The 12,662-nt window shown below is 51.9% G+C and overlaps 1 protein-coding gene across 13 annotated transcripts in view; it reads left to right on the top strand.

Annotated features, from left to right (window-relative positions):
• Positions 1–12,662, top strand: part of TNS1 (tensin 1) — a 221,249-nt gene that overhangs the window by 140,061 nt on the left and 68,526 nt on the right. For all 13 annotated transcript variants that reach the window (XM_070422098.1, XM_070422097.1, XM_070422100.1 and 10 more), the window contains 6 exons: positions 3,134–3,246; positions 3,632–3,692; positions 3,962–4,037; positions 4,641–4,770; positions 6,539–6,604; positions 7,729–7,845. In XM_070422098.1, coding sequence (XP_070278199.1) covers positions 3,134–3,246; positions 3,632–3,692; positions 3,962–4,037; positions 4,641–4,770; positions 6,539–6,604; positions 7,729–7,845 — 563 coding nt within the window. The remainder of the gene's footprint in view (positions 1–3,133; positions 3,247–3,631; positions 3,693–3,961; positions 4,038–4,640; positions 4,771–6,538; positions 6,605–7,728; positions 7,846–12,662) is intronic.

Below are 12,662 nucleotides of genomic sequence, written 5' to 3'. Positions count from 1 at the left end.
AGTGAGAGGTAAACAAGGTAGTGGTTTCCATAGTTACACAGTTCTTGTGAGTTTCACTTGTTTACACTGTTCTTGTGAGTTTCACTTGTTTTTGTTCTTGTTGCACTTCCCTCGGCCCATTAGCTTCCCCAGTAAGATCTAGGGAGCGTCATAAGGTCAAGACTAATTATGCTTAAGAGGACAGTGCCCTCTAAGCTGGGACTTTTTGTGACTTTGCCCACAGGTCAGTCCAAGGCTTAACCCTATATCAGCTCCCCACACATGGTCAGGGAATACCTCTCAGAGGAGGGGAATTTGAGCCCAAAGCTGAATAATGCCGACCTACCACATGACGATCCAGGGCATCCCCATTTTACAGGAGGGAAGCCTGAGCCCAGAAGGAAGGGATGTGACGTGGCCAGGGCCCACAGAGAGCAGTGGCAGAGCCAGAATGTACTTGGGACCTCCCCCCTGGCTGTGCCATCCACCATGCTGAGGGCTCCCCCTGGATTCAGCTCTGTGGGTTGCATGCTGTTTAGTGATGTCTGATTCACAGGAAGGCACAGGTAGTGTCAGGATCAGGTGGGCCTTGGCAGGCTGCATGTGAGTGGGAGCCAGAATGGTGGAGTCCCAGACCCAGAGTGGAGAACTGGAGAGTTGGACTCTGGCCTTCCCCCTGTGTGGCCAGAGCTGTGGGCCCATCACACCTGTCTGTGATGTGTCACATTGGGCTACACGCTAAGGCTATGGTGCTGAATCTCTCAGGCAAGGTCTCTTGGGGCTTACCTTCTGGTGGTTGACACCCACAAAAATTAGCCATCACGGTCATTTCAGAGAGTGAGAAGTGCTTTGAAGGGGGTAAACCAAAACAGAACATGATGGGCGAGAGAGTGATGGGAGTGGGCACGAGGGGCTGACTCAAAGGGACCGACCTTTCTGAGAAGGTGATATGCGAGGTGAGGTTTGAGAAGGGAGAAGGAAGCATCTAAGTGAAGGGCTGGGGTACAGGGTCTAGGCCGGGCGGTCACAGTGTCCCATTGCTTTCCTAGCCCTTAGGAACATTTGGCCAGCAGGACCCCTTTGCTGCATGTCCAGGGGCTTCCCAGACTCTCCGGGTTGGGTGTCCCCAACTCACATCACTCGTATATTGCTTGCCTTTCTAGAAGTGTGCTGGCACTGCTGGGGATGGTTTCGGCCATTGGAGCGGGAAGCCCTAGCAGAAATGAGTGAGTCCTCAGGCAACGCAGGGTCTTACAATTGGTACAAGACAGCCGGTAGGCAGCCTCAGGTCAGCTGGATCAGAAACCGGATGCCTTTATGTGCAGAAAATTCTGGCTAGGCTGCCAGACACAGCAGCTGTGGGTCCATGAGAGTGTTCCCAGGGAAGAAGTCTCAGGGAGGAAAGAGCTGTCACTCAAGTACCCTCTCCTCAGTCCCTGGCTTGCCACTTATGGCTGTCAGCCTTGGTTATGAGTCTAGTCCTTGCCCTTGAAGGATAAGGGGTACAAATAGAGGAGCATGATGTTACAGTGGTACAACATGGCTTGGAGAGAGCAGGCCGAGTAGTCACATCTCTGAAGCTGAAACCCTGGAGAATGGGGATCAGTGTTACCTCTCAGGAATAGGATTATGCAGGGATTCCACAGTGCTTGGTGTGTGTGTGTGTGTGTGTGTGTGTGTGTGTACATTATCTGTGTCTGCCTTGCAGCTCATATCTGCACCTGCATCTGCTTATGGGTGGGAAATTCTGTTTGTTCCCAAATGTGAAAGTGCAACTGTTGGGTTTACCATGCACTCATTGCCACTTTCCCGCCTTCTTGTCAGTGTTACTGGTAAGGAATGAGGCTGTTGAGGAGAAGAGGGCAGGCAGAGAAAGAGGGAGGGGCTTGGCCTGCAGCTCCCCCATTCATTGTCACCCCACCCCCGGACTCATTGTCCCCAGCACACAGACACATCCTGTTGGCACGATCAGAAGTTCTGATAGGAACCCGCCATTCCAGGTTTCCGCTTTGAGTAATGGGGCTGGGGGCTGGGCAGGGGCCTGAATAGGAGCTGGTGCTGCCCATCAGATTATCTTGCTGGGGTTGTCCTAAGTGGCCCCACCCTGGCCCAGGGACAGGGGCCCACGGGCCTGGAGATGGGCCAGGGAGTCAAGATATAGGAGGGGACTATTATCATGGTCATGTGGGTTCTGGTCTCACCCACTTCAAAAGCCCATGTTGGCTCCCTCAGAGTCTCAGATGCATTCTGATTGGCTCAGCTTGGCGTCCTCTGGCCAGTCAGAGAAGGAGGAAGTGCTGGCCAGTGGTGGAAGGATTAGCCTCTGTTCTGGCAGATGCATTGGAGTCAGACTTTTTTCCTTCTCTCCCCATTCACTCTCAGCTTTGTGTTCTTGCTGTGTGTCTCTGGGAGGCTAATGAGCCTTTATGAACCTAATTTTTTCGTTCTGTTTAGGAGTGGGATAGGTTAATCCTTCCATTCTTCTAACAAGATCTTTGTTAAAAAAAATTGGGAGATGTTGACCCTAGAGATAGAAATACTTAGTGGAAGTTAGATATCTTCCAACACCAAATGAAATGCTCTAGGTGGATTTTCATACACTTAGCATGATCTTAAAAAGTGAAAGACTATAATTATTATGCTCTTACTGTTTGCTGGAGTGTCATGTGGCTGGTGGGACTATGTGGAGCTGACCCAGGGTCTGTGCGTATAAATGTCAGCTTGGTTTGGGCTCAGTATAGGGGTGTCAGAGTTATTTGATAGTGGATCAGCCTGCCTTGTGTAGTAGTGAGCAGTTGAAGGATGCCTGTCAGGGATGTGTGGGAGGAATGGTCCAGCAGGAGATTCCGGGGCTGGGAGTGAAGCAGGAAAGAGATGCTCACGTTGACCACCAGGGGGCGCTGGAGAACCCCAAGTACGGGGTTTGGCTTGACCCAGCTCCAGGTCTTATAGAATCTGCTTTTTCTCCCTACCTGGAGCTCCAGACAACAAGGGAGGACTGTGCTGGGCTGAGACCTCAGCTACCTGGAGGCCTGGGGGCATTGGTGGGGGCTAGGCAGGCAACCTAGGGCAGTGTTATGGTGGAAAAGAATATGGGATGGCTCAGCTCCGGTTCAGACCTCCTTGGCTGAAGCTGCCCCTGTCCCTGCTCCAGGTACGTGCATTACTTCAGCGGCCTGCTCTCTGGCACCATCAAAATGAACAACAAGCCCTTGTTTCTGCACCATGTGATCATGCATGGCATCCCCAACTTCGAGTCTAAAGGAGGTACTGACCCCAGCCTCTGGCTTCCCAGCCCTTCCTGTCTTCCTTCACCTTCTCTGAAGAGGCAGCCATGGTAAAAATATAGGCTTGGATTGGAGTCTCAATGGCACCACTTCCCAAGCTTTCTTTAGCCCCAGTTTATCATTTGCAGAATGGGTTTGATACTTGCAACACCTGCTGGCAGATAGTGGATGGGAAATGTTTTTGTCAACTTAAAGTGCCTTTCAAATGAAAAGCTAGTATTTCTTCCTCCGCCTCTTTCCATTTCTCCTTCATCTTTTCTCCTTCCCCTTTCTCTCCCCCTCCTTTCTTTCTCTCCCACCTCCTTCACTCCTCTCCCTCTTCCCACAATTCCTACTGTTGTAGCTAACACCACCCTTCCTTACAGGGTGTCGGCCATTTCTCCGGATCTACCAGGCCATGCAACCTGTTTACACATCTGGCATCTAGTAAGTATTCCACGGGCATGAGAGTCCCGGATGCCAAAGCTCCGAGGCTGAGGACCAGGAGCAGGGACGTGCGTGTGTGTGTGTGTGTGTGTGTGGTGGTGGTGGTGGTGGTGGTGGTGGCGGCTGCCTTGAATCTCTTCCAGGAGAGGGCTAAGGGATGAAGTCGGCAAGGTTTCCTAGTAGCCTGGTGGCAGAGGGGCAGCAGGGAGAAAAGCACTGCCTGCCCCCCTCCAGCTGTCCCTCTCCTTCTGCCCGCCTCCTCCTCACAGCAACGTCCAAGGAGACAGCCAGACCAGCATCTGCATCACCATCGAGCCTGGACTGCTCTTGAAGGGAGACATCTTGGTGAGCGCTGCCCCTCTGGCTCTAGCCCCTCCTCCTCGTTTATTTTTCTCCCATCTTCTCTCTTCCTGCGCTCCTCCTGCCTCTCCAGACAAGACCTCACTCCTGGTGGGCCACCAGCCTTAGTGTTGTAGGCTCTCAGGGTTCCTGCAAGGCCTTGCAGCCTCTGACAATGCTTGTGCATTCTCTGGCCTCGGAGTTGGATGCCCGCTGGGCTTACCTCTAATTCTGGAACAGCTCCAGGGAAATGTCTCCCAGTGGGAGCTCTTACCTCCTGGCTTCTTACTGGTGACAAGGACTCCCTCAATTCTAGCGTCAGCCCTTCCCCCATCAATTTAAATCCACTCCTACTTTTTCCATTCTGATCTGTGTGCAGGAAATTCTTGAGAGGCAGTTTTATCCCCATGGGTAAGACTGGCCTCCAACTCTGTGCTCTTCTAGAAGTTTCCCCAGAGGCTCTGAGATCCTGTTTGTGTTGGTGACCTCTCCCTCACTGGGTTTGGGGTGAGCCTGGAGGGCCCAGTCTTAGAGCTGATAAAGAAGCTCCCTGGGACCTGGTTTCCCACCTGTGGGCGCCTGATGGGCTCTGCTCTCTTTCTCGCCCAGCTGAAGTGCTACCACAAGAAGTTCCGGAGCCCAGCCCGAGACGTCATCTTCCGTGTGCAGTTCCACACCTGCGCCATCCATGACCTGGGGGTTGTGTTTGGGAAGGAGGACCTTGATGATGCCTTCAAAGGTGGGCTCACTGAGTGGAGAGGTAGACCTAGCAAGGGGTAATTCTATCACAGGGTAGAAGAGCAATGATGGGGAGGGGACATGGCAGCAGTGAAGGGGAACTGTTTCTGGGGGAAGGGGAGGTGGTCAGGGGGATGTCTCCCTTTGTTTCTTTTCTCTATTGTTTTGAGGTTTTGTCTACATCACATTCAGGACTGGAACATATCCACATCTATCTATCCATTCATCCATCTATTCACTTGTCCGTGCATCTACCCACCTACCCATCTAAAGTTATCCATCTATACACTCATTAATCCAAATCCATCTATCCATCCATTTACCTATCCGCTGATCCATCCATCTGTCAATCCATCCACTTACCTCTCATATACCTACCCATCCATCTACCCACCCATCTAAATCTATCCATCTACTCATCCACCTACCCACTTGTTCATGTTTTTATCCATTTATCTATCCATCAATCTATCCATCCCCCCACCTATTCAAATCCATCCACCCATTCATCTGTCCGTCCATCCATCCATCCATCCATCCATCCACCAAGCATCACTTGTGTGTCTGTATGTGCCAGGCGTGTGCTAGATCTTAGGGATGCAATGAGAAAGAGGTGAGTCCATAACCTCAGTCTTATGGAAGGATGAGATACACAAACATGACACTACAAAGTGATGCCTGCAGTGATAGAGGCATGCACAGGCATGAATGGTGCCCCAGGGAGTGGACACCATCCTTGATAACTTTACAGTGTATGATGATCTGTGTCCAGATTGGGCTCAGGGAGGGAGCGGAGAGCGGGGCTGGGACTTGGAGGAGGAGGGGAATGATCCCCTTGTGTAGTCTGGCTGGTGTAGGAGAAGGATGTGCCCTGTGATGTGTTTCCCTGTACTGGAGGCAGGACGGCAAAAGCAGAAGATGCTGTTATAATTATAGAACAGAATGAATGTTATCAATCTTAACAAGGAACGATGAAGGAATAGTTGACACAATAAAGGTGGGGTTGGTGAAAGATGGAAGAAAGGGAGGGGCACAAATTCCTTCTCCTACATAGAGGGAGTCAAGACACCATAAAAAATGGACAGATCAAGCCCAGCTGGTGTGGCTCAGTGGTTGAGCCTTGGCCTATGAACCAGGAGGTCATGGTTCAATTCCCAGTCAGGACACATGCCCAGGTTGCGGGCTCGATGCCCAGTGAGGGGCATACAGGAGGCAGCCGATTAATGATTCTCTCTCATCATTGATGTTTCTATCCCTCTCTCCTCCCTTCTTCTCTCTGAAATCAATAAAAATATATTAAAAAGGGACAGATCAAGAAATAAAGGCTTAACTATAGTACTTAAAGTTTCAAATGTAATCAGTAGAATAAATGATGATGATGAGAATAATACCAGACTTTAGAAGAAGGGAGGTAGGAGTAGTAAAGTGAGCCAAATTATTCATTTTCATAGTGGTGAATCAATGGGGATTATTTAAAACTTATGTACCTAAAAATAGTGACATAAAAACTGGCTAATATTTAGAGTCTTAGAGGTAACCACTAGTAGAACAAGAAATAGAAATGGTTAGAAATGATTACCTCAAGTAAGTAGGACTGGGTCAAGGGAGGGCAAGAGACTTAATTTTATATATATTTATATTTCATATAAATATATAACATAATATATTATCAATGTGTATGTGTATTATTTTAATATTTTCTAGAAGAAAACCTTTTATGGAGTCCTTTTTAGAAATTGAGTGCCCATTTTGTTTTTCTCCTTTTTCAGATGATCGATTTCCAGAATACGGCAAGGTGGAATTTGTATTTTCTTATGGGCCAGAGAAAATTCAAGGTATAATTCAAATTAGAATCCATTCATCATTCACTTCTTCCCCTCTATCCTGGCCTGTTCCCACCCCTCCTTCACCATTCTCCCACTGATCTTCTCTATAATTGTCAAGTTACCTATGTGATTGAAAAGCAGGCCAACGGTAAAAGATCTGGGTATCATAGTGGACCCCCAGCTAAACATGAACCAATGACTTAATCTCTGGGTAATAAAAATAAAAAAGCAGACAGAGAGGCGCTGGGTTGGATAAACTGTTCTAGTCCATTAGGTCATCATGCTATTATATTTAGAGACTGTGGGCCATGGAGGATGAGGGTGTGGCTGAGGGGACACTCCAAGGTGCTGGCTAAACGATAGGCATTTCTGAGAACTGAGGTGATTCAACCTGAAGAGGAGAAGACCAATTTAATAATAGCCTTTCAGTCTTTAGACCAGTTATATGGGGAGACCAGTTGTTCTCCATCTTAGCTGAGGACAGAATGAGAGGATATGAAATTAGGTTATAGACAGGGGGACTCTGGATAGATTAAAGAAAGGACTGCTAGCTCAGGGAGGCGACTCAGCCCAGAATGTCTGCCTGGCAGCTTGTGCTGTCTTCATTCTGGGCTGACTCTGGATGTGTAGGAGGGATTCTGTCTCTCCCCTCAGATTTCTACCTAGAGTGGGAAGCTTCTTAAGTTGGGGGCAGGAAGATGGCCTGGGTGACCTTGTGTCTTCTCAATGTCAAGGCTGTGAGCCCTGCTTCTCCCACACTCCCGCTGACCTCAGGTGCAGACTCTGGTCTCCCTGCACTGCTCCTAGGACACAGAAAAGAAAGAAGCAGAACTCAGCAGAGGGTCCCCTACCTTTCTCTTGGGGGAGGGGGCCTTCATTCCTTAGTGCCCTGTCCTGATTTACCCCTATGACCTGGAATGAGCCTTTTCAAGAATGCAAGAAACCAGACCCCTGGGTTCTCCGTCCAACTGAAGCCACTGGTCCTGCCCCGCCCCGCCCCGCCTGGGTCAAGAAAATGAGAAGTCCCGTAGGGAGCATCCTTGGGGGATCTTGTTGGCTTCCTCTGTTTTTCCAGCTGCGGATCTCTTTTCCTTTTCTACTCACTGTCTTCTTGCCCTTCCCCATCCTTTTAGGCATGGAACACCTGGAGAACGGGCCGAGCGTGTCAGTGGACTACAACACCTCTGACCCCCTCATCCGCTGGGATTCCTACGACAACTTTAATGGGCATCGCGATGATGGCATGGAGGGTAGGTGGGACCAGTGGCCTCCTGTCCCTGTCCAAACTGCTCAACCCCCGCACACAGGGCCTGGGCTCTCTTGTTTGATGGGACACCATACTGGGTTCAGAGGGGAGGCAGAGGAGAGGTCCGGGGTACCTCGGAGAGCTCACAGTTCAGTGGGAGAAGATAAGACAAACGTGAGTGTGTTAAATAATGAAGACAGAACTAAAAAATGAAGCTTAACAGCCACCTTGAGGGTGTGCCATTGGTGCCAAATGAGTCCCTGGATGGCGAGTACTCTGAGATTGGGAGGGGAGGTATTTTTGTTAGCTAGAGTGACCTGGGAGGGCTCCTCAGAGGAGGTGGCCTTGAGTGGACCTCGAGGTACCCCCTGTGACACCAACACAGCATTTGTTAGATTTCTTTTAAGTCCTGCTGCTGCATTTCTGCAGCCTCGCTGCCTGAGCTCCCTGGGGTCAGAGCACTGGGAATGTAGACACAGCATCTAGGGCCTACAGGCTTTCATCGACAGCCAAGGAAAATGTTTGAGAGCTGGAAACAAACAGATAGGCTCCACAATTTGCAAAGAAAATGACAGAATTGAAATTAATACATGTTTAGCTACGAAACCTAACATTATGTCAGATGGTCAACTGCAACTCAGTTCAACTCTTGAGAGCTATGTGTGGGTTATATTTTTTTATGTGGTTCATTTGAATATGCGATGAGATGCAGGGCGGGGCCTCCAAAGTGAGCATCCTGGAGCTCTTGAGATGACCTGCCTGGGGTTTGGCCACAGGCTTGTTTCCCTGACTTGATCCCAGGACCGTGGAATGTGGGACCTGGGAGGACCCTCAGGCCCAAAGGCCCACCCCTCCATCAGTTATCCGTTGGGGTAATAGAGACTCCCTTGAAGGAAGGGTCTCCTGATTTACTCCCATGATCTGGATGTGTCCTTCCACCAGCGCCCAGCCTATGGGCTTCTCCTTCCAGCTGGAGCTGGTTCTTGGGGGGCTGCCCTGAGCAGGGGACCGTGGGCCACGTGGCAGAGCTGGGTTAGGGAGAACCAGGCACCCGCACCCTGCCTCCCTCCTCCCTCTCCCAGGTTCTGGATTTGTGGACTCCACCCTCAAAGCCTTTTAAGCCTTTTCTTGCATAAAGATTTTCCTTCTGACCTTGGAGACACCAACGTGAGCGATGTGGGAGGAGGGCGGTGGTTGTGTTAGAATTTAGGGCTTGGTGAGGGCCTGTTGTTTATGTGCAGCATTGCAAAGCTGAAGGCTTGTCCTCAGACCCACCCTAGTTCCTTGCCCTTCCTCCCCCCAGGGGTGCAGACACCACACCAGGGCCTTCCTCACCCTGCAGAGGCAGCCCCCAAAAGGCACTACTTCTCCCCCTGCCTCCGCCCCAACCCCATCCACTTGTGCTAAGTGGCTGAGGATGAGGCAGAGGATGAAATAAATTAGTCTGAGGTACCAGTGGCTGCCAGCCTAATTGTTCATCTTCTGGGGATGTTTGCATTTTTAACAAGAACACTTGGCAATTTGAAGGAATTTTCAATGTCTCCCCATCTCTCCCTCGTGTGGATTCAATGTGATGATAAATGTAAAAACATTTGGTAAACTCTAACGTGCCAGGCAAATAAAAAGTAACATAATTAAGGGGGAAGAGGAGCGGCTGTGGACGGTCAGGGCTTGGGACACTGGGCTGTGAGGGAAGGAAGAGGGAAGACGGAACAGTGAGAGGCAGGGAAGAGGAGGGAGAGGCTGAGGGGAGGCCCTGGACTCCCCCTGGCCCCTGGCCTGCCTTCTTCCCTCCTGCAAACCCGCTCCCCCAGGCAGGGGTGGAACCAGAGGGACCTTTTGGCCAGTTAAAGGTCAGCTCCTGTAGGGACAGAGGGGCTCCTGTCTGGAGGCTGAGAATTGGCTCTATGCCTACAGGGTGGGCAGGGGAGGCAGCTCACGCCCTGGCATCCTCTCCCCTGGCCTGGCCTGGGAGGGGAGCTGTGAGCTGGGGTGGTCACCAGGGCAGGCCCCACCTGTCCCATGGTGTGCTCCCTGCTGCTGCTGGGCCACAGCGCCCACAGGGACAGGAAAGCAAGCTGTGAGCAGCCCTGGGGTGGGCGCAGGAGCCTTATCCCCATCCTGCCTGGGGTACTTCTGGCAGGCTCTAGATCCTGGGGCCCAGAGATAAAAGCATTTTCCTTTGGTCAATTCTCCAGGCAAGAGAGGGAAAGCAGGAGGCCTGTGTCTGTCTCCCTAGCTGTGGACAAGTCCCTGTGCCCCAGTTTCCCCATGTGCCAGCTGGGATAGGGGCCCCTAATCCCCAAGATTCTGGGGCGCTCAGGAGATGCTTAAGCTGGAGCGTGGGAGGGGGCCTGGCTGTTCCCTGGAGTGATGGGCTGGGGGTGGCCTGGGGTGAGGAGGCACCTCAGGCGGCTCTGCCTGCTCTCTGGGATGTGCTGGACCAGGACGGCCGGCTGCCCCGGGCTCTGCAGTGCAGTGGGTGAGCAGATGTGCTTCCCAGGCCGCCTGCCTGGGTACAAATCCCAGCTCTCTCCTCTGCGCTGCATGTCCTGGGTCCGATTACTTAGCCTTCCCGTGGTCCTAGTGTCCTCATCTGCAAACTTGGGGCCATAATAGTATCCATGTCATTGGTTGTAGCAATTTCCAGGAGAGGCAGGTTAGTGTATGGGTTAAGAATGTGGCCCCCGGAGTTAAACCACCCGGGTTCAAATCCTTTGATAAGATGCCATCCTCTTGGGGCCTCAGTTTCCTCTGCTGTAAGATGGAGATCCAGTGAACAATTTTGGGGGGTCAGCAGTTGTGGAGGGGCTGCCTGCTGCGTTTTCTCATGAGTCTCTGGCATATCAGTAGTTGCTGTGGCAGCATCTCAAGGGTCTGCAGGCAGGGCTGAGGGAGAAGGCCTCTTGGCCTTGGGAGACAGCTCTGGTTTTGTCACATGCCAGCTGTGGTGCCAGTGCTTGGTAGTCACCATCTCTTCTAACACAGGCACCTGGGAAGTGGGCACTATTTTTAAAAATATATATATTTCTTTATTGATTTCAGAGAGGAAGGGAGAAGGAGAGAGAGATAGAAACATCAATGATGAGAGAGAATCATTGATTGGCTGCCTCCTGCATACCCCCTACTGGGGAATGAGCCCACAGCCCAGGCATGTGCCCTTGGCTGGAATCGAACCTGGGACCCTTCAGTCCGCAGGCTGGCGTTCTATCCACTGAGCCAAGCCAGCTAGGGCAGGAAGTGGGCACTATTATATGATTAGATGGGGGCTCTGGGGCACAGAAGGCTTAAGTGCCCTGCCCAGGATGGCCTAGCTCAGGGGTGGGCAAACTTTTTGACTCGAGGGCCACAATGGGTTCTTAAACTGGACCGGAGGGCCGGAACAAAAGCATGGATGGAGTGTTTGTGTGAACTAATATAAATTCAAAGTAAACATCATTACATAAAAGGGTACGGTCTTTTTTTTTTTTTAGTTTTATTCATTTCAAACGGGCCGGATCTGGCCTGCGGGCCGTAGTTTGCCCACGGCTGGCCTAGCTAGTTAAGAGAGGATCTGAGTGTGAAAGCCAGCGCTAACCACTGAGTAGTCCCGGGTTGACTGGCATCTCCAGGGGCCTGTTCTGGGTATCTGGTTCTGTGTTCATAGCTGGGTCCCTGCTAAGCTTGGGTGAGTGTCTGCCTGCTTTACGCCCCCCCCCCCCCCCCACACACACTTCTCACCCCTGGGTGGATCAGATCACCCTGGTCCTGCCTCTCACAATGGGGGAGGGCTTAGAGGTGGTGGTGCGTGCAGCGAAGGACCTTGGAGGCCACTGGGCTGGCCCCGGGGCAGGTGCGCGCAGGTCTCCGGAGCAGGGAACAACTGAGACACATCCCTTCATGTCTCTCCCCTACCTCCCAGGAGGTGAGGGGCTGCTCACTCAGGAATGCCTCTGGTGAGGGGCTGGCGTCTCAAAATAGGTGGAGAGTAATGTGTCCAAGGTGAGATGAGGCCATTTGTGGAAGCAGCCTGCCTCTGCTATTTCAGGCCAGCTAGGGAGTGGACAGGAGAGGCCGGGCCAGGCCAGGACCTCTGGAGCCCACTGGGTGACTCAGGGGAGAGTGGGGGCACTGAGCCAGGCACTCTGGAACGAAATCGTCGCTGGCCTGGGCCTTACCTTGTCCCCTCCCTGGAGTAAGGGGTGGCCAACACTGGGGTCAGAGCTCCTGTTTCTCTGGGCAGCCCTCCAGGTGACCTTGACTTAACCCTCAGTGTCACGACGGTTCTGTGTTTAACCCCTCCCTCGCTGCCGGCATCCCCACCCTCCACCCTCCCAATTCCGGACTCAGGTGGGTGGCATTGTGACGCAGAGTGCATTCCTCCACTCGCCAGGACAGCCCTGATTAATCTCAGCGGCAAAATGAAGGAAGAAAGCGCCACTGGGGACTTCTGTTCTCAGTGGGGAAACCGAGGCTTGGGAGGGGAAGGGACCTGCCAAATTGGGAGGCAGTCCCCACGTGTGGAACCCACCTTTGCATGATCATAGCTTCGGCTGTACCGGCAACCACACTGGTGTGGCAGGTTAGGCAATGTTGCCAGAGGTCATGACATAAGAAGTAGAGCTGATACTTGAATCTAGGGCTTCAACTCCACATCCCTTTCCACCTGCTTTAGAACTCAGCTTGTTTGGCACCTACACACCCCTATGTCAGGTGGCTCCCCAACTTCTCAAACCCTTAGGTGACAGGGAGCTTGCTGCCATGCAGCGTGGCCCATTTCACAGCGTGGATAAGCCCAGGAGATTGAACCAGAAAAGAGAGGGAGAAGGAAGGGTGTGCTTC

This window comes from Myotis yumanensis, unplaced genomic scaffold, assembly GCF_028538775.1.
Source record: "Myotis yumanensis isolate MYYU_CA2020_CCGP unplaced genomic scaffold, mMyoYum1.0.hap1 SCAF_8, whole genome shotgun sequence".
Classification (NCBI taxonomy): domain Eukaryota; kingdom Metazoa; phylum Chordata; class Mammalia; order Chiroptera; family Vespertilionidae; genus Myotis; species Myotis yumanensis.
This window is presented reverse-complemented; position numbering and strand designations above follow the sequence as displayed.